General features: G+C 38.2%; 1 protein-coding gene across 11 annotated transcripts in view; it reads right to left on the bottom strand.

The window, feature by feature from the left end:
- Positions 1 to 9608: 9608 nt before the first annotated feature.
- The window catches only part of RAB30 (RAB30, member RAS oncogene family), a 97527-nt gene continuing 84763 nt past the window's right edge, over positions 9609 to 22372 (bottom strand). For 10 of the 11 annotated variants that reach the window (XM_030918577.1, XM_030918574.1, XM_030918580.1 and 7 more), the window contains 2 exons: positions 18390 to 18573; positions 9807 to 12918 (listed from right to left, as the gene is read on the bottom strand). In XM_030918577.1, the coding sequence (XP_030774437.1) occupies positions 12668 to 12918; positions 18390 to 18573 (435 nt within the window). In that variant the 3' untranslated portion in view covers positions 9807 to 12667. Of the gene's footprint in view, positions 12919 to 18389; positions 18574 to 22372 lie in introns of all 11 variants that reach the window. The other variant, XM_010362868.2, reaches the window with a different exon arrangement.

The following is a 22372-nucleotide window of genomic DNA, read 5'->3' as shown; positions in this document are numbered from 1 at the left end:
TTCTATAATATAATACAAAGTTAAATAAGATATAGCCAGAATCATGAGCACTTTCTACAATCTCCACCCTTAGTCCTGTGGTACAAGTCACATTTTCTCACCTGCATTGTAGCAGCAGTCTCCCTAGATGGTTTCATTTCTTCTGCCTTTGGCCCTTCATAATCTATCCTCACAGAGCAGCAGAGTGACCATGCTAAAATATAAATCCAAATTGCTCCTCTACTCAAAACCCTCCAACGGCTGCCATTTTACTCTAAGTGAAAACCAAAGTCCTTGCAATGACCTCCAAGGTGCTGTGATCTATGCCAGTATCCCCCTCAAATCTCATCTATCCTTGCCCCTACTCATTGATTTTGTTTCACCCATACCAGAATCACTGATGCTCCTAGAGATCCAGGAATTCTTTTGCCTTAATGCCTGTGCACATTCTGTTCCCTCTGCCTAGAACACATTTCCTCAAGATGTGTATACTATTCCCTCCCTCACTTCTTTCAGGTCTATTTTCAAATGACACATTATCAATGAAGCCTTCCCTTGACCACCCTACATAAATTAGCAACACTCCACCATCATGAACTTTCCCTGGTTTGTTTATTCTTTCTTACCCTCACTTACGCTGGAGTGCCATGGCACGATCACAGCTCACTGCAGCCTAGACCTCCTCCTCAAGCGATCCTTCCACCTCAGCCTCCTGAGTAGCTGGGATTGCAGGTGTACACCAGCATGCCAGCTAATTTTTTGTATTTTGTATAGAAGGGATTTTACCATGTTGCCCAAGCTGCTCTCGAACTCCTGGGCCCAAGCAATCTGCCTACCTTGGCCTCCAAAAATGCTGGGATTATAGGTGTGAGCCACCATGCCTGGCCTCATTTTCTTCATAGTAATTACCACCACTTGATGTACTATACATTTCTTTATTTTCTACCCTTCCCATGCTATGATGCAAATTCCACAAAAGTACCTTTTTAAAATTTTGTTCACTGCTATAGTTCCAGTGACTAGAACACTACCTGGCACATAACAGATAACTGACAAATAAATGAAAACAAGCATTGAGATCCTCATTTAATAAATGAGGAAACCGAGGTGAAAACAGGTTAAATAACTTGTCCAAAGTAATATAGGTTCTTTGGCCTTTCTAAAGCCTTTGTACTCTTCATTCCCTTTGCCCAGAATATTTCCATGTTCAAAGCAGTGTCTTAATCTTTGCCTTGCCTCAAAATCTGTATGCATTGTACTTCAGGAACTGGAAGTACCTCACAGGGTTACAATGAAAGTTAAATATAAATATGAGCATCAGTAAACTTTGTAGAATGTTAGGCCTCATAGAGTTGTTAATTCTTGTGGTTCATCTCTAAGAACAAAGTCAGAAGGACTGTGTCTTCAAGCTTATTTTGATCTAGATGTGAAAATGCAGCCATTCTATGGCCAGAATAAATTCCAGGCATGAAAATACAGATAAGATGTCTTATATTATTAAACATGTGGTTTCTTGCGAGTAATGGAAATAAGATATTTCAGTTCCTGAAATGTACTACAGGTCTTGAAATATTCAGATGTGAGCACCTGGCTGAAAGTACACCCATGTGATTATGGTTTAACTATAGCTCCAGGTTTCACTTCTCAGTTGCAGATACATTTTGAGGTATATAGATAGTATATATCAATTATCGTCTGCCAGGTAACAGACATGGAATAATCGAGTCAATTAATAATACTGATCCTCAATGCTTTTTAAAATACTGATTTCCAATTTGCCAAAGAATTGTGTATCTGTAGCATTACACTGCCCATGTGAGAAGCACAATGATCTAAACATTTTGATATTTTAGGAATAAACTGTATTTATGTTTTTCTTCAGTGATCTGTAATGATTTTTATATGAACGAGCATTTTAAAATTCTATGCAAGTTTGCAATTTGTCCCATTTAACTAGTGGAAAAACCAATTTGCAAGGCAAACTAACTTGTCCAAATTCCCTTAGTGGTAAAAACAAAGCAGAATGAAAAAACTTAAGAGTTTTAATTTTTTTCTACAGCTAGTGGCATTTGCCTGCCAGTCTTTGCTGCTATGACTTACAAGATCATATGAGAATGATATAAAATTGCCAATATCTGGCTGGTTTTGACTTACAAGAATGCCAATTCCATGTGGTTCAAACTAATATTAATAATAGAACACTTAAAAACCATGACACATGCAAATTTAGAAAAGAAATTTCTGCAAACACATCCTTTTAGTGAAGGTGGTAAAATAGCAAAATTAAGAGCCTCTTACCAACTGCAGATAAGCTGCCATAGGACAATAACATAAAATTATAGCAGATGGTTTTCAAAGCCCAATACTTTATAAATATTAAATAATAGTGGCAGAAAGGGTTACAGATTGCCTATGTTCAGTTAACTAAAGAACACTATGCCAGAGAGCCCAAGGTCAAAGGTTTGACACCTTTGTCATCCTGTTAACTCTATCATGTTCCATGACCTACTGTACTCTTAATCTAGGACATTCAACTCTGAAATGCATGCTCAAGGCAGAGGGTGAGAGGCAAGGATTGGGGTGGAAATGAATTTCAGGAAAAGGTGCAAATCTATGACTTCTGCAGTGGAGATGGGGGCATCTAAAAGGCAGACTCTTGTGCCTGCCCTATGGTAGATGTTCAATAAATGGTGAATAAATGAATGGGTGAAGGAATGAATGTCCTACTAGTGATGAGTAGTCTCATTACTAATTGTGTAGAAAATCTCAAGTGATATCATATAATGTGTTTTAGCTGCAAGGGATCTTGAAACTATCTAATCTAGTGTCCATATTTTGTAGTTGGGAAAAATAAAGTTTAAAATGAAGATTCACCTGAAGTCACACTGACTGGGACTAGAATTTATGGCTTCTCAGTGTCAGAACTGGGACTAGAATTTGTGATTCCTAGTTCTCAGTGTAATACTCCTTCCAATATATATGATAGGATAAAGGATCTTTCTCACAATAGAAATAATTAGCATATAATTTTCATATCCTGAATATAGCAGAGTAGTCTCATTTAGTGTTTATAATCGGAGGAGGCCTTAAAGGTTATCTAATCTAGCCTTTTGTTTTATAAAGGAGAAAACCATAGTGCAAAATGTTAAATGACTTGTCCAAAGTTAGCCAGTTAGAAAATCAACATTTAAACTCAGGTCTCCAGATCCCCCAGATCCAGGGCACATTTTGCACCATGCTGAAAGACATTAGTACACTTAAAGTTTGTTTGCTTTTTACATATTTTGATGGCATATGATTATCCAAATGTGGGCAACAGGAAATGTTTATTTATATACAAGTACATGGGAAAGCAATTTCCATTTAGTTTTTTTAAAAAATTGTTACAAATAAAAAGTTTTTAATACATTCATCCTTTGCACACAAAATACATTCTTTTTCTTTTACTCTCAGTATGAATTATTTCTGAATAATAAAAACATAAGCTACAATGAATGGACAGTCATATGGTTTGGCGATTTGACAAATTTTTTTCAAGAAGTAAAGTCCAAACTTTAAAAGACAGACAATATACAAAATAACTTACATATTTAAAATGCTACTTCATTGAATCCTAAAAGATTGAATGAGTACTCTTATCCAGCATGATTGGTAGTTGTCCTTTAAACAATGCAGAGGACAAGAAATCCTCTATGTGATGGCAACTCAATTTCTACAAGACTGAAACAGTCTTCATGAAATTGATTGATTATCACATCTAAATGACAGGCTCATAGAAAAAGTCTTATGGATATATTGGGGAGTTAGTCTTTATTCAGGGGTCTCCTAATTGATCAATTAAACTAAGATCATAAGTTGCACTCACCAAATAGGATTGCAAGAGGTTCTGCTTAAACATAAATGATTTGTTAGACTAATTGTTTTTAAGAGAGATGTGAAAACATACACCCATACAAAAAACTTTTACATAAATGTTCATAGCAGCATTATTATAATCAAAAGGTGGAAACAACCCAAATGTCCATCAAATGATAAATGGACAAATAAAATGTGGCATAAACATACAATGAAATATTATTTAACCATGAAAACAATGTACTGAGTGATGCTACAACATGGATGAGCTTTGAAAACATTATGTTTAGAGAAGCCAGACACAAAAGGCCACATATTGTTTGACTATATGAAATGTCCAGGATAGGCAAATTCTTAGAGACAGAAAGTAGATTAGTGGTTGCCAGATACTGGGGGAAGGAGGAGGAGGAGTGATTGCAAATGGTATGGGGTTTCTTTTGGAGGTAATGAAAATGTTCTGAAGTTAGGCAGTGGTGATGTTGCACAACTTAGTGAATATGTTTAAAAACATTGAAGTTTACACCTTAATAGGGTAAACTGTGTGGTGCATGAATTGTATCTTAATTTTAAAAAGAGATGCAACTTCATTTAATAACATTTTGTTCAAGTTTGTGTTCCCTTGCCCCTTCCCTTTTTTAATGTTGATTGAATTTTTCATACAATCATCTTTCTACAGAATGTTTTCAGCTAATTGGACTCAGGTCATCAGTGGGTTATATTTCTAACAGGCTTTTTGTTAAGTAAAAAGATCAATATATGAACACATAAAATATGATGTAGTATACTGTTAATACTTGCATATTAACATTTAAAATCAAGTACTATTCTTATACTGAAGTTGGTTAGATTTTATATACTGCTGTATACAAATAATACTGATATCCTATGCTTAAAACCAATAGCCAAATATCAAGAATCGAGTTCATAAAACTCAGTGATTAACTTGTTTATTAGTTAAAACTATGTGTGTATTAATATTAAAGATCCATGTTTTAATAGAGTGATAGGAAAGGTGGGGGAGATCAAGGATTCTCTAAGTTTTCATAAAGCAGCTTCTCTAAATATTTTAACTAGCTGCTGAGATCTCCAGAATTATATATTTTGCATTTTATTTCATCTCTATACTAAAAGTCATGCATTAAAAGTGTGTACAAGATATATGGGGCACACTTTTTCCCTTCAGATTATCAAAAACCTCTTTTTACTCCTGTATTATCTGAAATTTTGAGCAGAGTTTGTTTCTTCTTTTTCCTTTTTTTTTTTTTTTTTTTGCTGAAAACAGAAATTTTGTTCACGAGTTAGTTCAAATACATTTATGCAGCTCCCTTATATACTATCAAAGGAGCTCCAACCATCTGGTATGTCTGGAAGACACTTCAGTGAGTAGAAATTAGAAGCCAGCATTTGAAATTTTCTACCACAGGGACATGGAAGTCTAAACTGGCCTTAAAGGGATAAGAGGATTTTACATTTAAAAAAAATAAATCAATTAACATTCATTGTCAAATAGCCTACAAGAAAGTTCCACTAGCATTCTGCAATTGTACAGAATAAGAGAATATTCGTTGCTAATGATTACATTCCAGAAAGCAATATGTTTAGCAGCTGTTTTTCAAAAGACTTGTCAGGTTTTACTATTGTTATTTAATCCAGGCATAACTGTGTAACCTTAAACAAAAACTGTGCATTATTCAACCAGCTAGTGACACATTATCTTAACAAACTAGATTATCTTTTGCTTTTCTGTACATGAATTTTTGCTTTTTTAGGCATTTTGTATTCCAATTTTTGTTTTAGAATTTAGTGCACATGTAGAAAGGGGAAGAAACCCTTTTGGATGTTAGTAATTATGTACATCAAATAATGTCATATATGAAACTAAAAGCAGATCAAAAAACTGAGATTCATGACTCCATTTTTACCAAGGGGAGGAAACAAGAACCATACAGCCAGAATAATTCTTCAGAAGCACACTTTGTTATCAATTATATAACTAAAGAATCAAAGTATATATATATATATAACTGAAGAGTTAATCAACAGTAAGACTGTGATCTACATCTGATACCAGTAAGAAGCTAAGAGTAATAAATACCTATCCTGACATTCACTAAGTAAATAATGATTATCATTTTAATGATTATCATTTCAATGATAATCATTATTTTTTTTCTGACTGTTATTGTTTTAAATAGGCAAAAGAGCAATAATAAATGGCATACGTGGCTCCTTAAAAAGAAGATAGGGATCAACCCAGTTTTCTTCCCATGAAGAATAGGATCAAGAAGAAAGAGGTTTAAATTGCTCTGTGAGGTATTTCAGTTCTAAGATTAAGCTTCCTGATAATGAGTTTACAACCCTGGAATTGTCTATTGGGAGAGAGAGAGACCACCTTGCCTGAAGTTTGTAAAGAAATGGAGGGTGACAGCAATGCCCAAAGGCAAAAGGATGGATCAGATAAATGACTTCCTTTTAAGGCACCCTTTCAGAAATGGAGTTCTTTTCTTTGAAGCCAGGAAAATTTCTTTGTTTTGTCTCTTAAGGATCTACACTTGGCATCAGACCATTCAAAGTCTGCTCTTAATTAAGGAGAAAAGGAACTAATATTTGAGTGCTGTTTACCAAGCACTGTACTTTCAACTTATCTAATTTTCACAATAATCCTGACAGGTCTGTCTCATAGATGAGAAGATTGATGATCAAGACATTGTGCTTCGCCTAAAGTCTCAGCTAATTTGTGGCATACTAGGACTCCTCACACCTAAACTAGTGTTTCCCCTTCTATATAACTCCCCATATCACTCTCTGAAGTGTCGAAGTCACCAACCACCAAAGATTCCATCGGGAACTAGAACACAGTGTCTCCAAAAATTCTGCTTTAAATCAATGGAAAAGTAAAATTTTGGCTCATACCTCAAGAAGTCAAAGAAGGGGTGAAGTCAAAGAAGGGGTGGACTAGCCTTTGTGCTCTGACCTCTTGTCCAAAGGAGTCCAAGAAAGTCTCAATCAAACTCAAATAGATTTGTCACCATACTGATTTAAGACCAATGACTTAAAAAAACAAAAACAAAAACAAACAAAAAAAGACCAGTGAAGAGCCATCTATCAGCCTTGCAAGGGTGAAAGTTATTTTGCAGGTGGAATAATTTGGGCCATAGGCTTCATTAGCAAAAATTGTTTACAGTTACCTCTAATTTTCAAGTCAAAAATACTTGTTTTTATTGCTTTCCACATAAAGCAATTTGACCTCAGTTCTTTTAAACTTATGTATTCTCAAGAGAATCAAACCAACAAAGGAAATGTCATTGAGACTTCTCTAAAATAGATCTTGGGGACTGCTTTATGTCAGTGACCCACCAGCCCATCTCTCTTGGGAGCTGCAAAACTTCTTGTTGGTCTGTTTGTGAGAACTTTAACAAAAGATTCTGCTCTGTTAAAAAGGCATATCCTAAAATCTTGAAGGAGACACCCATTATTTATTAAACAGCAAGGCCTATGTTTGGCAAGTGATAAATGAATAATTTCATGTAACTTCTACTAAAACAATACCTTTTGATTTTAAACTCAAGAACCAATTTGTGATTTCAACAGGACATCAGCAAATGGACTGACAAAGCAAGTCCAGCATAGGGCATAATGGAGGGTCAGTCTCTTGGCCTAACAACGTGCAACCAACCTCTTCCCTGAAAGATGAAGGTGGGGTGCACTGTGGCAGAAGAACGAGGGCCCATTAAAAAAATCATTAGCTATGAATTAACAGACATTTAATTGAACATGTTATGAGGGGCAAAGTACTACATACAACATGAGAATTTAGGTTAATAGGTCACCTGCTCCAATCTCCAACCAATGGGATCCTCTCCACATCTTTGCCTCTTGACAGAGGCTGTCACCTGAGGCAGCCTGTCCCATAGTGAACCAACTTTTCGAGAATGGTCTCCCTGACATGGAACCCAAATCTGTGTCCCTACAGCCTCATTCAGTGGGCCTCATTCCACCCCTCTGAACCACAGAGCATCTTGCTCTAATGCACTAATTGTATTACCCTCTTTTTCCTAACCTAAGTCTCCCCAAATCCTTCAAGTATTCTTTAAATGTCTTGCATTTAAAATTCCTTCACCAGACTGGTAATGCCTCCATTTGTTTTTAATTTCAAAGTATGGCTCCTGGAAATGATAATAACATTCCAACATCAAGGGACTGAGGAGATGATATACCATCTCCCTTACTCTAACGTTGCTATATTAATATGTGTTTTGAAGGGATGATAATTTCTTGATTCAGTAGGAAAAAATTGCCAGTGTGAAGAATGTAAAGGAAGGCATCTTTCCTTCCAAACACAAATTGGCTCATGTCACAGAAATAAAATCCAAAAAGAAAGTAAAGAAAACATGTCCCTCCCTTATCCCAAAATTAGTGTTTAACCATGCTGGTTAAATGGAACACATTTTGTCTGAAGGATGAGAAGCAAATGTTGTTTCACAGCTTTTAATTCTTTAGTGAAGTCTCAAAAGTATCATAGTATAAACATGTCAGGACCACAGTTGAGAAAAGTAACCAGTTGCAGTTAAAACAACAACAACAAAAAATTATAGAAAAAAAGTAATGGCAAACCCTAGAAGATCTCTCCCAGAGGCTAACAGAGCAATGACCCCTAAGTACTCGTTACTGTGAAATACAGAGTTCTACAGGATTAAGAAATAAAAAAGACATTAGATTTTTGCCCTAAATGACAGGTAATAAATCTAAACTTAGGAACATTTCCTCACAGTTCAAAAAGTTCGGCCCACCTCGATTAACTTGTTTTCTGAATACCTTTAGTTGCTCGCTTAGTGGAGAAGGCCATTGGTTTGATATGCCAAAAAAAAAAAAAAAAAAAAAAAAAAAGAAAGAAACATTTTTTCTGATTGTGCTAGTTCATTCATGTGGCTTGATTTAAAAGAAGATGTTTCACTTTAGTAGGAAGACCAATTCAAAATCATTTACAACTGCTATTTATTCGGTATGAGTCATGAACTGAAACTTGGTGTGGGATCTGGTAGAATTATGGGCTAGCTTAAAGGGTAATGTGGCAAATCATTGGCCTAATTCTGTGGGAATCACCAGTGTCCTCCCAAAGCATATATTCATGAATGAAAGAAGATAAGAACCCAGTCCTTTGTTAAATCTCGCATCTCTGGCCAAATCTAAACGGCTTAGATAATCCTGATCCAAATATCTTATTTTGGTCAATCATTTCTACCTTCCTTATTAACTCTAAATCAGAACTTGAAACATTGTCAAATCAACCCATTTAACTTTCATTTTTAGTTTTCTTGCCACTTTACTCAGGGAGAGATAAAAACGTGAAATGATTAAAAGACCGAGAAAAAGAAAGGTCAGGAAGAGCCCATGGCCTAATCTAAGTAATCCACCAAAAAGATCATTGGGCCGGGCGCGGTGGCTCAAGCCTGTAATCCCAGCACTTTGGGAGGCCGAGACGGGCGGATCACGAGGTCAGGAGATCGAGACCATCCTGGCTAACATGGTGAAACCCCGTCTCTACTAAAAATACAAAAAACTAGCCGGGCGACCTGGCGGGCGCCTGTAGTCCCAGCTACTCGGGAGGCTGAGGCAGGAGAATGGCGTGAACCCGGGAGGCGGAGCTTGCAGTGAGCTGAGATCCGGCCACTGCACTCCAGCCTGGGCGACAGAGCGAGACTCCGTCTCAAAAAAAAAAAAAAAAAAAAAAAAAAAAAAAAGATCATTGGCCCTGTAAATTAAAAAAATATTAATATAATTCAACAGATTTAATAAATGCATACAAAGGGAGAAAAAGCCTTCTATGGGCAAAGAAGCACAAAATCCTTTGAGGATGTAGTCTACACAAAGCCATAATAAAATATCATTATCAGCAAACTATTATTTCATAGACTTTCCCAAGCCTGACTCCATGACATGAGTATCATGCATTTTCATTGGAAACAAAAATGTTTTGCCATATATTTAATAACTTTATTGAAAGAAGAAAAAGATCACACCAAAAATGGAGGAATACATGAACCCTGGTAGTTCAAGCCAAATTAAACTATGATAAAGCAGTTTCTCTTTTTTCATCCACCACTAGATGAGAGTTCATTTTTATGTAAAGAAGGCTCATCTTAGCAAACAGTGCCATGACAATAAGACTGTTAGGCAAACCAATAAATTTAGGTTCTGGCCTTGGTTAAGATGACTGTAATTAGTGTCCTTTCTCAAGTTCTACCTGAAGGAATTTCTGTTTAATCAAAAAAAGCTCCTCCCCCCACCCCTCCTTCTTGGCACTTAAATGTTTATTTGACTAATATTTATTGCACCTACAAAATTGTCAGGGATTGTTTTCAAACTTGAGATATATTAGTAGACAAGCATCCGTAAGGCCTAATCTGGAATTCACACAACTAAGAAAAAAAGAAACAAAGTCCCACATTCTCATGTGTTCCTGCTGGTGGGCTGTGGATGGGTAAGTTATGGAAAGGCTGGGAGGAGCAACAAGGAAGAAAGAGGCCAACATCAGAGCTTTTTAATCCCCTTCTGAGTCTAGCCAAGGGTATATAGAGAAGGCTAAACCCTAGGGAATAATACAAGTGTGACCCTAAAAGGTGTTATTTTGCAACTAAATCAGTCCAATCTAACACAGCCATTTCCTCTAAGTTCACAAAGCAACTTTATTTTCAACACACTTGCTACTGTGAGACAAAGTTGGGTCATCATGTGCTGGGGACACTGGATTTTTGCCCTAAATGACAGGTAATAAATCTAAACGTAGGAACATTTCCTTACAGTTTAAAAAATGTTCTTCTGCCCTCCTTGATTAACTTGTTTTCTGAATACCTTTAGTTGCTGACTTAGTGGCGGGGATTTATTTTGGTTTTTATTAAAATGACTTTTCTTTCCTGCAGAGACAGATTCTAAAAGAAAAACAAGTCAAATTTCTGGGATCCCTTTCTCTTTCCCATGGGATCAGGAAAAACACAGTGAGGCCAATCAAAAGTATCAGTCCCTTAAAAAATATGCATAATCTCATGTGCAAGAGACTGGTCAATCTGGAATCTGCTAGAGAAATGCCAGAAATGCTTTATCCACATTGTGTCTTTACATGACTCAATTCTTTACAATTAAATAGCTTTCAAACATCAACATATCAGGACTGAGATTGTCACCATCTACAGCAACAGTGGAATTAAACATCATATCCTTATTCCATTACTCCTCCCTCAGTTATGCTAAGCAGCAAGCTACAGAAACATCTGACAGCATCAACAGCATACAGGTTTAATTATTTTCCCAATTTGCATTTATATCAGTGAACAAATTGGAAGCTATCAAAGTATGGCACTGAAGAAACAGAAACACATATTCAGCAGCACATCTCCCATTTTGAGTCCTGTTTTTAAATTGGCTAAGTAAAGGCATATACACCTCCATTTGAATTGGAGATTTGCAGTAACACATGCATATAAGGATGGGAGGGAAGGAGGGAGGGAGGAAAGAAGAAAAGGAGAGACCAGAAAAACAGAGAGGAAAGGAGAAAGAAAAAAGAAAGAACTTATGGTTAAGCGTCTGAAGGTAACATTATTACAAGAAGGAGGGGATAAATGACAGTTCAATCTGCTTCCACAAGCAGAATTTTTCTAAGGTTATCACAGAAGATACAAAAACAGGTTGTGAGACTTTTCATCTGTTGCTATTCTCACTTATCATACTAAAAAATATACAAAATCCTAAGCGTTGGTCTGTCCAAGATGGAGAGTACCAGGAAGTAAAAGACGTGACCTACTATCGAGGACTGTGCTCTGCTTGGAGCCCTGCACTACAGTCCATTCATCCACAGTATTTTGGTCATATCTGGTCTGTTTCCTCACACTACTCAAAATGTCTTAGAGCTAAGTTTTTATATTAGAATATCATCAACCATTTATTCATTTATTTTTTTCATTTTGCAAACTTTTTCATTTACATAAAGGGCCGGAGACACAAGAGAAGAAAGTGGTAGAGATTCAGAGGAGAACATAAAAGGAAAACTATTCTCTTTTCCCAAAAATCCACCTTTAAAAAGGTAGTAATGAGACTTTGAGAAAGAGTGCTGATTCATGGACTTCCCCCATTTTTTAAATTTCTTTATAACACATTTAAGGACATCAACGTACTAAAACGTTTGGTCTGTGAAATAGTGGAATCATTAGCACCAAAAGGAGTCATGAAGTTTGTATATATTATTAAAACAATGATTGTTACTGTTGGTCATGGGTAAAGGTTTCATTTCATTTTTACATCCCAAAGTTCTTGAAAGTGCCTGTGGACAAGAGAAATAACACTTTTCAAAATCTCCATGGGGTCGTCAATACGCACCACAGAGACTGTACTTGGCCTTCCCAGTTTTGGTTTATCTGGTAGACAAGAAAACCAGGGCCCCAAGATGATTACCACTGAAGCCCTAAAGAACAGCTCCCACATGCACCCACTGATGTGCAGGAGGGATCCCTACAGTACATTTCCCCCTGGACTCTGTTCAGGAATGCGCTTTTACTTGCTTTTTAAAAAAACAAAAGCAACATGCTCTGCAGATCATGGAGTGCCTAGTGCAATTTTCTCCTTGCTCCAACTCCAGACTGCAAAAGGGTGAAACCATTATATGTTCTGCTAATGCTGGCCTGTGGTTGAGGCCCTTGGCCTGCCATGCTTTGTAAGCTCAGGAGCCCACAGGAGTCAGAAGGTCCGAGAGCGGGAGCCACAGTCATCGCCAGATCTCCCCAGCATCTCATGGCCCATCAGGGCAGTTGCTGATTCCTTTTGCTTCTCCGTGCCTCAGCCTTTAGTTGAAATTACAACAAGTCAAATAGCTGATGCTTTTCCCTTCTCCAGGTAAGGGTGAGGATACATTGTTCACAAGTGTGTTCTGTCTGGCTTCACTGATGAGTCGGCATGCTAAGTCAAGGAAGAGTTTCTCCACATTATCAGATTCCTTGGCTGAGGTCTCCAGATAATACATGTCCTGAGCTTCTGAGAATTCTTCAGCTCGCTGCTGGGAAACCTCTCTCCTTTCAGCCAGGTCAATCTTGTTGCCTATAACAGTAGTAAAATCAAATAAAGAATCAGCATTTGACTTTTTGCAGGCTGAGAAGCATCAAAATTCAACTCCAGATCTGAAGTCAAACCAGACAGATGGGCGAGTAAAGCAAAACAAATGTGACTGTGATTACTGAAATGTTTACTTTAAAATATGAGTGCCAGCTGGGTACAGTGGCTCATACCTGTAATCCCAGCACTTTGGGAGGCCAAGGTGGGTGGATCACAAGGTCAGGAGTTCGAGACCAGCCTGGCCAATATGGTGAAACCCTGTCTCTACTAAAAATACAAAAATTAGCCGGGTGTGGTGACACGTGCCTGTAGTCCCAGCTACTTGGGAGGCTGAGGCAGAAGAATCACTTGAACCCCAGAGGTGGAGGTTTCAGTGAGTTGAGATCACACCACTGCACTCCAGCTTTGGTGACAGAGTGAGACTCCATCTCAAAAAAAAAAAAACAAAAAAAAGAGTGCCATTCATAATGGCAAGAACTAGAGACAACCCAGATGTCCATCAGTAGGGCACTGACTGAATAAACTATGGTACATCCACACAATGGAGTATTTGCTGCTGTAAAAATCAATTAGGAGTATTTCTATATGCTGCCATGTAATGGAAACATTGGGATATGCTGTTAAGAAAAAAAAAAGCAAAGCAGAAAAAAAAAGTATATACAATATGCAATTGTCTATCCAAGAAAAAGGGAAGGATATGAATACATATATTACACACGTATTTTAGTTCTTTATTTTTTAATAGAATAAACCAAAATCTTAATTTAAAAGAAAATGGGTACCTATGGAAAGAACAGGGTTGAGGTGAAAGGAATAGAAACCTGATCTCTCTGAATATACTTTGTTTTGTAGATTTTACTTTAGGAACTTAAAAATGCTTTATATAATTATACAATTAATTTCAAAATTAAATTTAAAAAACAATCCCTAAAAACTGAAAGCAAAATTAAGCAAATGAACATGTTCATCATGTGTGGAATAACCACACAGAGTATAACCCTTTTTTTCTTTTAACTGAGACAAAGTCTGGCTCTACTGCCCAGGCTGGAGCGCAGTGGCACGATCTTGACTTGCTGCAACCTCCGTCCCCTGGGCTCCAGCCATCCTCTCTCACCTCAGCCTCCCCAGTAGCTGGGACTACAGGCATGCACTACCATGACCAGCTAATTTTTTTTTTTTTTTTTTGAGACGGAGTCTTGCTCTGTCGCCCGGGCTGGAGTGCAGTGGCCGGATCTCAGCTCACTGCAAGCTCCGCCTCCCGGGTTCACGCCATTCTCCTGCCTCAGCCTCCCCAGTAGCTGGGACTACAGGCACCCGCCACCTCGCCCGGCTAATTTTTTTTTTTGTATTTTTAGTAGAGACGGGGTTTCACCATGTTAGCCAGGATGGTCTCGATCTCCTGACCTCGTGATCCGCCCGTCTCAGCCTCCCAAAGTGCTGGGATTACAGGCTTGAGCCACAGTGCCCGGCCAATTTTTTTTTTTTTTTTTGCAGAGACAGGGTTTCGCCACGTCCAGGCTGGTCTTGAACTTGTGAGCTTAAGCGATCCACCTGCCTCGGCCTCCGGAGTGCTGGGATTATAGATGATTGAGCCACTGAGCTGGGCCAACAGAGTAACTATTTCAAGGTGTTTAAAATACAGTGATCCCATGCAACCCCAGTGGTATATAGCCTAAGGACAAAAATAATTGAAGAAACAATCTTGAACTGTTTCAGTAATCATTCTTGGTGGTGGTGCTGTTGGTATTATTATTCTGAGGTTGCTATCTGTGTATTATGGGATAAAGCAAATTAGTAGTTATGCTGGTATCTTTGGGAATTGGGACTTTTGGCATAGGAAAAATGAAATACAAACATAAGATTAATGAGGTTAAGTAAAATTTCTGCAGTCCTGAATTATAAATAGAAGTATCAGTATGAATAATTCATGATGTATTTTATCTTTAAAAAGTTTTCTACCTACCTCAAATTCTCCAGGAAACCTGACAAAGGTATATCAATTATATTATCTGGCAACAGCACTTATGGTAAAAATGACCCCTCATTGATAAATTACTTCTGGTCTGGGAATTCTATCTATGAGTTATAAATACCTAATGGAAGCCATAGCCTTGAGCTTCCCTGAATGTGGTGACTTCACTTGAAGAGACCCTGAAAGTTATGATTGTGGAGTTGTTATGATAGATTTAGGCTCCTATGGGGTATTGAGGCTGCTAGGCCAAGGCAGATCCTCCATTTGTTTGACATGAACCTTGCTCCCTCATACTAGAATTGTCTGGGGTGTGGGGACTGGGTAGGAGGTCCTGGAAAGTTACGTGGACTGCTACTAGGATTACTTCCACTGAAGAGGGATGCTGGATGCTGATCTGCTGTTAAGCTGTGTTTCCTGTCCTGTGTCCTTCTAAGTGAACACGATGCCATGCGTGGTCTACGGTAGTCTTGTGAGTCGGAACGCTAGCAGAACCTAATAGGAAAACCCTCCTGAGGATGCTACAGAATCCACCACACACATGCACACATATACACAAGCTCTGTCCACTGAAAGGCCTAAAAACAATGGCCAAACAGGAGGGCTCCTAACACCTAGGTTGTGGCCTCTAAATACGACTCCCTATTGAAAATAAAGCACTTCTTGAACAAATGGCTAATTCCAGGTCTGGGGCAGGAAATGCACAAGATGTGACTGGAACACTTGTTGTGCCAGAAAGCAAAAAAATTATCCAACATTCCTGGGGTCATATCAAAAGGACTCAGGAGCCCATTTGAAGAAGCTCCCACTGGTAAAGTTGGAATAATGGGAGCATCAGTAATAATAATTGCAAGGGACTGAAATACATCAAATTTAGTTAGTTAGTTAGTTTTTGAGACAGAGTCTCACTCTGTCACCCAGGCTGGAGTGCAGTGGTGCAATCTCGGCTCACTGTAACCTCTGCCTCCCAGGTTCAAGAGATTCTCCTGCCTCAGTCTCCTGCTGGGATTACAGGCACACGCCACCATGCTTGGCTAATATTTTGTATATTTTAGTAGAGATGGGGTTTCACCGTGTTGCCCAGGCTGGTTTCAAACTCTTGACCTCAAGTGATCCACCTGCCTCGGCCTCTCAAAGTGCCGGGATCACAGGCGTGAGCCATCGTGCCCAGCCCATCAAATCTATTTAAATCTATAAATTTATAATAATATTAAAAATATAAACAGATGTCAATAGTTACTTTTAGAAGATATTGGAGAACCAGCTCATTACCTTGAAAAGTGGTGAATAAAAAAGAATCAAGCATTCTTCTTGCCTGTCCTATGAGAACTACCCCTCAGAGTATGATATATATGTAGTGTTTTGTCTAAAAAGAAAACCAAAAAAACCCTGACTGTCATCAGGCCTCTAGACTTACCTACAAATCTGCAAGAAATACAGGTGATGGAGGTGATATCAAATGATACCTCAGGGGCTATAAAACAAAATTTAGACTTGTAAAGCCTATAGGACAAACAAATGCATTAGCAATAAATTCTAATAGAGAAAAAAAAAATGGGAGTGGAAACTTCAGAAAAAAGAATGAAAAGATGTAGCTGTCAATCACAATGTATGGACCTTAGATGGCGTTCTTTTTTTTTTTTTTTGAGACAGAGTCTGGTTCTGTCACCCAGGCTGAATGCAGTGGTGTGATCATAGCTCACTGCAGCCTTCAGCTTCTGGGCTCAGGTGATCCTCCTGCTTCAGCTTCCTGAGTAGTTGGGACCACAGGTACATGCCATCATGCCTGGCCAATCTCGTTATATTGCCCAGGCTGGTCAGAACTGCTGGGCTCAAGCAATCCTCCTGCCTCAGCTTCCCAAAACAGGTGTGAGCCACAGTGCCTGGCTTCTGGATCTTATTTGGATCTTAATTTGAACAAACAAAAAAAATAATTCATGAGTTGATCAGGGAAATTTGAACTCTGTCTAAGTTTTTAAGGCTACTAAAGAATTGTTAACATATTTTAGGTGTAAAAATGCCACTAAGGTTAGGTTTTCTTTTAAAAAATCTATTAGAGATATACACAGATATTGAAACATGAATTAATACAACAGCTGAGATTTGCTTCAAAATAATCTGAGGGAGAAGGTGGACGCATTGCTAGGGAAGAGAAAATAAGATTGGTCATGAGTTAGTAACTGTGAAAGCTGGGAGATGTGTAGAAGGGGATTCGCTATACTGTTTCTCTACTTTTGCTTATGTTTGAAATTTTCCATAGTAAAATTGTTTTTTAAGCCAATTCTTCTTTCATATTGTACTAATTATCTCCCCTCAAATTTTTGTTTAACTTCCTTAGATAAAATCCCAGGTAGTAATGCTTTGACTCAAGTTCCTGAAGGTTTCTGTAAAACAGAAGGTACACATGTAGACCTCTCAAATGCTTTATGGCAAAGGTTCAACATTGTCCAAAAGGGTTTCACAGGGAGCACTAGCTCATAGAAACACAGATGCTTCACCCAGCGGCTTGAAGGAAGAGTCTAGCAATTTGTTACAACATAACATATTACAGCTGGACAACTACAGGACTTGGAGTTGATCTTACATGCTGTGTGACCTTGGGAAAAGAGCTTCACCTCTTTGAGTCGTGGTTTCCTGATCTGTAAATCAGGGATCATGATACATAAAGTTCCTCGTATCATACCTGGCACACATATACCAATTATAACACTATTCTAAAGTGTTTACTGAGCTTATTATTCACCATAATTTGTAACTTAACAATGCTTCTAAGGCTCTCTACTCAAATTTCCCAAATTCAGGTATTGCTAGACTATATAGGAACGTTCCTTTCTAGGAAGAAAATATGTTAATGATCAAATGGTTACTGACACTTTTCCACTACAGACAGAGAAGTTTTTAATGACTTGGTCCATTTCAATGCATGTATCAGTCATGATAGAAAATCAAGGGTTGTTTTATGCTTTCCCCGACACTAAATAGAGGTTTTATTCTCCTACAAAATGAAACAAACTATAGCATTGCCCTTAGCAGATTCTTTCTGAAACACAGAGTTTCTCAAATCAGGCTAAATGTTAGGAAGAGAAAAAACTTCACCAAAATCCATTTTTAAGGCAATAAACAATTGCTTCAATAATGAATTCCTAATCAACTTAAAAGATACATTTTTCTTCTAGAACAGCCATTTCTTTCATCTTGTAATTAGACTTTTAAAATTTTTAGCAGCTCACATAACTTTCATGGCCATCTAACTTCTTCCCTAGAGCCTGCATTGATAGAAAATGTTTTCTACTTTATTTTTCTAAACCGTCACCATGGGATAGCACCTATTTCATTTTCTCTTCAATTGCAGAAGAACTAAAGGTTGACTGCATGAATTATTAGCTACAGACTATATTCTTGGAAGGTAGCAATGTATGAGCTTTATGTGATTATAAATCCTCTAATGCCCACAAATCAATTTCCCTCCTGGTTAGCCCTTACTTACCCACTAACACAGTGATGACTTTGTTGCTGGCATATTGTTCTATCTCCCGCAGCCACTCAGGAAGGCAACGGAAGGATTCCTCACAGGTAATGTCATAGGTGAGGATCAAGGCATTGGCGCTTCGGTAATAACTCTGGGTAATGGACCGAAATCTCTCTTGACCTGCTGTGTCCCAGATCTGTAGCTGTAAAGGCATAACAGAAGAATCAGGTGGAGAAGGATCAGGTTGGAGAAAAAAAGAAAAAAAAGCTTTGCCTTGCTTTAGTTTGGAAATGTGAACACCTTTAATGGTTTAATGTGTTTAATGGGAACACAAATAATTTAATGGTTACTTTCTGCCCTAAAGAAAAAAAAAGCACTGAAAATTAAAAACAAAAAAATTGTTGGGTGTGTTTCTGGTTAGGAAGAGGGGCTTATTTTGTTTTCTGTGTTTTTTTTTTCTTTGTTAAGAGTTTCCTTTTCATTCTTAAAAAATACATAAAGAAAATTCGTCAAGCATTTATTACGTGCCAAGCTCTATTCTAAGCATTTTACTTGTGGCAACTCACTTATTCCTCACAATAACCCTATGAGGTGGATACTATTACAATACCCATTTCTTGCATGAAGAATCTGAGGCACAGTGAGATTAATTAACTTGCTCAGCATCTCATAGCCAGTATGTCCCAGAACCAATTCAACCAGGCATTGTGGTCCCAGAGCCCACTTTCTTAATCACAATGCCATATTACAAAAGGCATGATACACGGCAAGCTGTTATCCTGTGACTGCTGGCATTTAATCAGCAACTGGAGGGACGGCCAGCCTCACCACTTTTCCAGTTCAAAATTCAAATGAATGTATTAAGGTATTATATTTGTTAAAGAAAACAAGAACCATGCCATGGCAGACAACAATATAATTTCCCTTCAAGTCTCTTAAGCTCTATGACCTTGGTCAAGTCACTTAATCTCATTGGGCTTTGAGTATTTCTTTACAAAAAGTGGTTAATAACACACAATCTGCTGAAGGTTCACTTTTTCTGCAGTTATCAACCAGTTCTAAGTCCTAATAACTAATAATTCTAATAACAAAGAAGACAATACTTCTCAATTTCCCTGAATTTCCCTGCACAGAGTAGACAACTACTGAAAACGAACTATTCTCCAGAGTACAAATCACATGGCCTTGAGAAATAAGAACATCAACGAAAATACTGATCTTTCCTTCTAATTGCACCAATTTTGCAGGTCACAGGTGTATTCGTGTCCAGTAAATAAGACCGCTTCCTCAGGAAGGCTTTCCGGAACCTTCAGATTAGGTTAGGTTCCCACTAAACCCCTCCTCCACCCCACACAGTCTCTCTTGCGATACATCCTGCCATTCTCCCTCATGGCACCTGACATGCCTGAATCACTTATTTTTAATAATTTGTTTAACAGCCATCTTTCCCACTAAACTGAAATCTTCATGAGGGAGACGTCAGGGTCCATTTAGAGCAAATAGAGCACTTGGCAAACAGGAGGTGCTCAAATATTTACTGATGGTCTCATTTAATCTTTACAACAACCCAGTGAGGTAGGCAAGTGTATACCTCCCCATATGAATGGAAACTGTCCCCTAACTAACTGGTTACCCACGAAGCTAGGACTCGGCATCCAGGCCTTCTATTTCCAGTTGAGGATTCATTTCATGCTCCCATGCTGCAGTTGCCACCAAAGACTAACTAAAATGTGCATCTGTATCTAAAGAGGATAAATCCACTGGTGTCACTCTCTGCTCATACCAGCTTAGCTAAAGAGACTGCTGAGTGACCCGTAGTCCCTGCCATGAATCAGCACCACACAAAGGCTCTCCTTTGATCTGCAGTTGCAGCTGCTCTTCGATCATACACATGAAAGCCTGTGTATGCTAAAGGCCACTGTACAGATGTTATGGTTTTTGCTGGGACAAAGGCTATTTCTCTTGTCTGCCTCAAACCTAGGGACACGGTTCCTCTCTGCCAGGATGTGTCTTAGAATATGGGTTATTGTTTTAAAGCTGCACTCAGTGCAGCTTTAAAACACTTGTGACTGCGATTTAGGTACTGTTCAGCATTAGAAATCAGTGTGTTCTCACATCTTGAGAACAGCTTCGAGGGTTAAAGCCACTGAAATATTTTCTAGAACAGCGATTGTGTGAGCATGCCAAGATATGTTACCTTCTCATAGGGGGCTGCCTGTTTCTAGCTGAGAGTTGATTATTGAGAATATTCATATTCTACTGCCTTTGTCACTCAACTTGGTTTCACCATTCTCTGCAATTCATTTGTGCCTTTCAGCATCTATAGGACATTAACATATGCAAGGCACTGTGCTAGGCACATGGAGTATATAAAGATGAGTAAAACACAGGGAGGATATAAAGATGAATAAAATCATCCCTGATTTCAAACAGCTCGCAGTCTATAGGAAGGACACACACAGTTAATTAACTATAGTAGAATACAAGATGTTCTATTAAAAAGGAAGAGAGAGTCTCCTGCTGTTAGTCTCATGCCTGTCAATATGTTTTCAATACTGCAGCCACAGGCTTTCTAACCACTCTCACCTGTAGCATGTGGCTACATTGTTTGTCTACTCTCTTCTTTGCACCACTACTTAACCTCCATTGCCTCACCGTCACAATAATGTACTGCAATCATTGGTTTACTACTCTACTACTGAGTTCTTTAAGAGCAAAGGCTGTCTTCTATTTGACCTTACAGCCCCAGTACCTTCCTAACACAGTACATAGTATGTGGTAGAAACATGTGAATGATGGCTAACTGAATGAACAAAGGATTGTGGAATCACAAGGGAGGAATTGGTCAATTCTACTTAACAGATTAGTAGGGTATTAAAGAAGATGTCACAGATGGAGCTAGATGACAGTAAGTTACTAAGGGATAGTGATGCTTTACCACCACAGTGCTTGGCACAAAACATTTACTACAACACAGGATGGAGGAATGAATGGATGGACAGATGGTTGAAGAAACAAATACATAGAAATACTTTCATGACTCGCCTATCTATCAACATATACCTGATTGGAAGGAGATACAGCAAATCTTCTATTTCTATTATGATTAATCTCCTAAGGCTAAAATGGTTTAAATTGAGCTTAGAATTTTGCTTATTACTCATTAATTTATAATAGACTAAAAATTACATGAGAAAGTTCTGTGTTTTTTCTAATTTTTTATTCTGCTAAAACACACATACAATTTATCATTTTAACCACTTTTAAGCATACAGTTCAGTGGTCTATATATGTTTTAATTATATTTTCTACCAGAGGTCACCTTCATAATGCAGACCATTTTAAGAGAAGGGCCTCTTCATTAATTTTGTTTTTACTGATTTGGTGCTTACTTGGCCTTAATAGCTACAAGAATCTTTCTAATACCTTGGATTCCCTGCCTTCAATCCTGGGAGCCATCCTGGAAAGAATGATACTTGTAGAGGACACTGACGAGGGTGTCAGGAGAGTGGTCCTGCCACTCACCAAGTGGATGATGCCATACAAATCACTGGTGGATTCTCTTATCCACTGACTTTATGAGGCTCTGGGAAAGCCTGCAAACTACTAGCAAAAAGACACTTAAACATCACTGAGAAAAGATATTCAGTAAATGTTAAAGAAGAAGGATGACAGGCTGGATGTGGTATCTCACGCCTGTAAACCCAGCACTTTGGGAGGCTGAAGCAGAAGGATTACTTGAGCCCAGGAGTGATCAATATGGCAACATAGTGAGACCCATCTCTACAAAAAATAAAAATAAAAATGAATAGCTGGGCATGGTGGCACACACCTGCAGTCCCAGCTACTTGGGAGGCTGAGGTGAGAGGATCACTTGAGCCTAGGAGGTCGAGGCTGCAGTGAGCTGTGATTGCACCACTGCACTCCAGCCTGGGCAACAGAGCAAGAGCCTGCCTCAAAAACAAAAACAAAAAACAAAAAAAAGGATGACAGTAAGACAA

This window comes from Rhinopithecus roxellana, chromosome 15 (assembly GCF_007565055.1).
Source record: "Rhinopithecus roxellana isolate Shanxi Qingling chromosome 15, ASM756505v1, whole genome shotgun sequence".
Lineage (NCBI taxonomy): Eukaryota > Metazoa > Chordata > Mammalia > Primates > Cercopithecidae > Rhinopithecus > Rhinopithecus roxellana.
The sequence above is the reverse complement of the archived record's forward strand: the minus strand, read 5'-3'. Positions and strand labels throughout refer to the sequence as shown.